Raw genomic sequence first — 2,438 nt, 5'->3', positions numbered from 1 at the left:
TCTGACTTTATGCCTGACCAAAGGGGGAGGGGGGTTTCCAAGGGCAGAAGAGAGCTAAACCTTCAGAGAAAGGTACCTTTGCAGCCCTTCAGTTGAGTTTTCATTTGGCGGGAGATCATGCTGGGTGGGACCCGTTTAGCTTGCCAGTCTGGTATAGTGAGATAAGTCTGGGGCAGATGGGGCAACCTTGTTCTTGACCAGAAGAGACCCTCAAACCTCCTACCTTCAGCATCTGAGCCTTCCAATCACAGCAGCACTGAGTTGGTTACTATGAGCTTAGTTGGGTTCCATTTAAGACCATTTCCTCATTGAGGGGTCTGCTCTGCACCCTATGTCCCACAGCTCTGTGGGAAATAGGAAGGCAGTCAAATGGACCTGCTTCCAGTAGCTGGATACATGCTGAAGGAAGGATGCCTTGTACTCACAAGCGGTTATCAGTACTAGGCAGTATCCTCCAGATGCAAAATGCACGGTATGAAGAAAATAAATCTATGGGAGCTAGAAAAGGGGCCAGGTCATGTGGGCAGAGATGCCCTAAAGGAGAGGGACAAGGCAGGGAATAGCATCAGGTCAGAAGGTGGAAATGAAGATCTGGGATGAGACCCAAGGTGAGACGACTCCCACTTAGCACACTCTCTGCCTCCCCAGACTCAGCCTTCTCTGGGAGAATGTGGCCCCAAGGGGCCATCTTTGTGACACTGCCCCACCTGGGGCCCATCCTGGTCTGGCTGTTTGCCCATCATCGAATGCCTGGTTGGTGTGAGGGCCCAAGGACCAAGCTCTGGTGCCCACCCCACAAAGTCTTGTTGCTTGTGTGGACCACCATCTACTCAGTCATGGGGTGAGTTTCCATGCCTCACGCCAAGGCACCAGTTCCAGTAGGTTGGACAGAGGGTGCTTACAAAAATGTCAGGGGGCTGGTTCCCAGGTATCTTGGGTAATAGCCCTGCCCCTCGGCTTTCTGCAGAAATAAGTTTTCTAAACATGAACTCCTAGCACAGACTGGCTTTCAAAAAGATGCCCCTGCCTTCTCCTAGGGGGCCCACAACCCCTAGAGTTGCAAGGCTCTTATCAGTGAAGTCTGTAGAACACTCACAGAAACCCTCTGGACCTGCCTACATTCCAGCAACCCTCAGCCCCTACCCTCTGAGTCTCCCCACTTCTTCCATCTCACCACGCCCAACTCCCTCTGCCCTCTGGCCCTCAAATGCTGTCTGGACCCATCTGCTCCACATCGGTCACAAGGGCTTCCTCTGGTCACCAAAAGTCTTTCTCTTAGAGTGCCTCTTCTGTTTGCCATGGCACCCAGTCCTCTGTGTGCTTCTGCCACTGTCTTTCCACAGCTACGCCTCGTACCTGGTATGGAAGGACCTGGGAGGGGGCTTTGGGCAGCTGCTGGCCCTGCCTCTCGGCCTCTACGCTGTGCAGCTCGCCATCAGCTGGGCCGTCCTGATCCTCTTTTTTGCAGTCCACAGCCCCGGTCTGGTAAGATACACAAAGCTCAGTGGTGCAAGAACACTAGGAGGAAAAGGTAAAAGCCTCCAGGTCTCCAGAAACAGATAACATAGCAGATGGGCCAAGGGCAGGCAGGAAACAAGCATGCTGACTTTCGGCGCTCCTGTGGGGGGCATGAAGCACCACCACCACCCCCAAGTTGGTTTCTCACTTGGATACAGAGTGCTACAGAAAAGTGGAGGGGGTGGGTCCCCAGCAGGCTGCCTGACTGTCCTGCCCCCCTGCCCAGGCCCTGCTGCACCTGCTGCTGCTGTATGGGCTGGTGGTGAGCACAGCGCTCACCTGGCGCCCCATCAACAAGCTGGCAGCCCTGCTCCTGCTGCCCTACCTGGCTTGGCTCACCGTAACCACTGCCATCGCCTATCACCTGTGGATGCACAGCCTTTGCCCAGAGCACCAGCATCAGCCCACCGGGGAGAAGAGGAACTAAGGGTCTGAGGCATGGGAGCCGAGGAAGGCAGCCAGGGTGGAAGAAATAGCCAAGGACTGATGACTCCCTTATGGTGACCTGCTCCAGTACAGCCACTGACCTGGGTCTCCTGGGGCCACTTTTCATTAGATTCCAAGAAATGGAGGGAAAGGGGGTGGCATTTTTTTACCTTTTTTTTACATGCAAATAATAAAGTCCTGCTATTGGCTTTGAGACTGTGATGTGAAGGCAGCTGTGGAGGCTTGTAGGGAAGCAGCAGGATGCATAAACGCATTTGTGGGAAGTGGTGGGCACCTTGTCATCGACTCCACTTGTGCACCCTCCCATAAAGATTCCAGACACTGCTTGTGCGAGAGAAAAAGAAACTCATCAGAAGATCCACCAATACAATAACTTCAAATTTACAAGTCAATGATACTGATTTCTAGTTTTCATGTGGTACAAGTTTTCAAAACATTCCACCACCGTTAACATAAACTTAATGCTTTCTCCA

The 2,438-nt window shown here is 53.0% G+C and overlaps 1 protein-coding gene across 1 annotated transcript; it reads left to right on the top strand.

Annotated features, from left to right (window-relative positions):
• Positions 1–668: 668 nt before the first annotated feature.
• On the top strand, positions 669–1,945 carry TSPO2 (translocator protein 2). Its single transcript, XM_006882156.1, has 3 exons — positions 669–841; positions 1,344–1,485; positions 1,745–1,945. The coding sequence occupies exons 1-3, from the start codon at positions 669–671 to the stop codon at positions 1,943–1,945; spliced, it is 516 nt and encodes a 171-aa protein (XP_006882218.1).
• Positions 1,946–2,438: the final 493 nt, after the last annotated feature.

This window comes from Elephantulus edwardii, unplaced genomic scaffold, assembly GCF_000299155.1.
Source record: "Elephantulus edwardii isolate Elephantulus edwardi_28Jun2011 unplaced genomic scaffold, EleEdw1.0 scaffold00017, whole genome shotgun sequence".
Lineage (NCBI taxonomy): Eukaryota > Metazoa > Chordata > Mammalia > Macroscelidea > Macroscelididae > Elephantulus > Elephantulus edwardii.
Note: the sequence above shows the minus strand (reverse complement) of the source record. Positions and strands in the feature narration are given on the sequence as shown.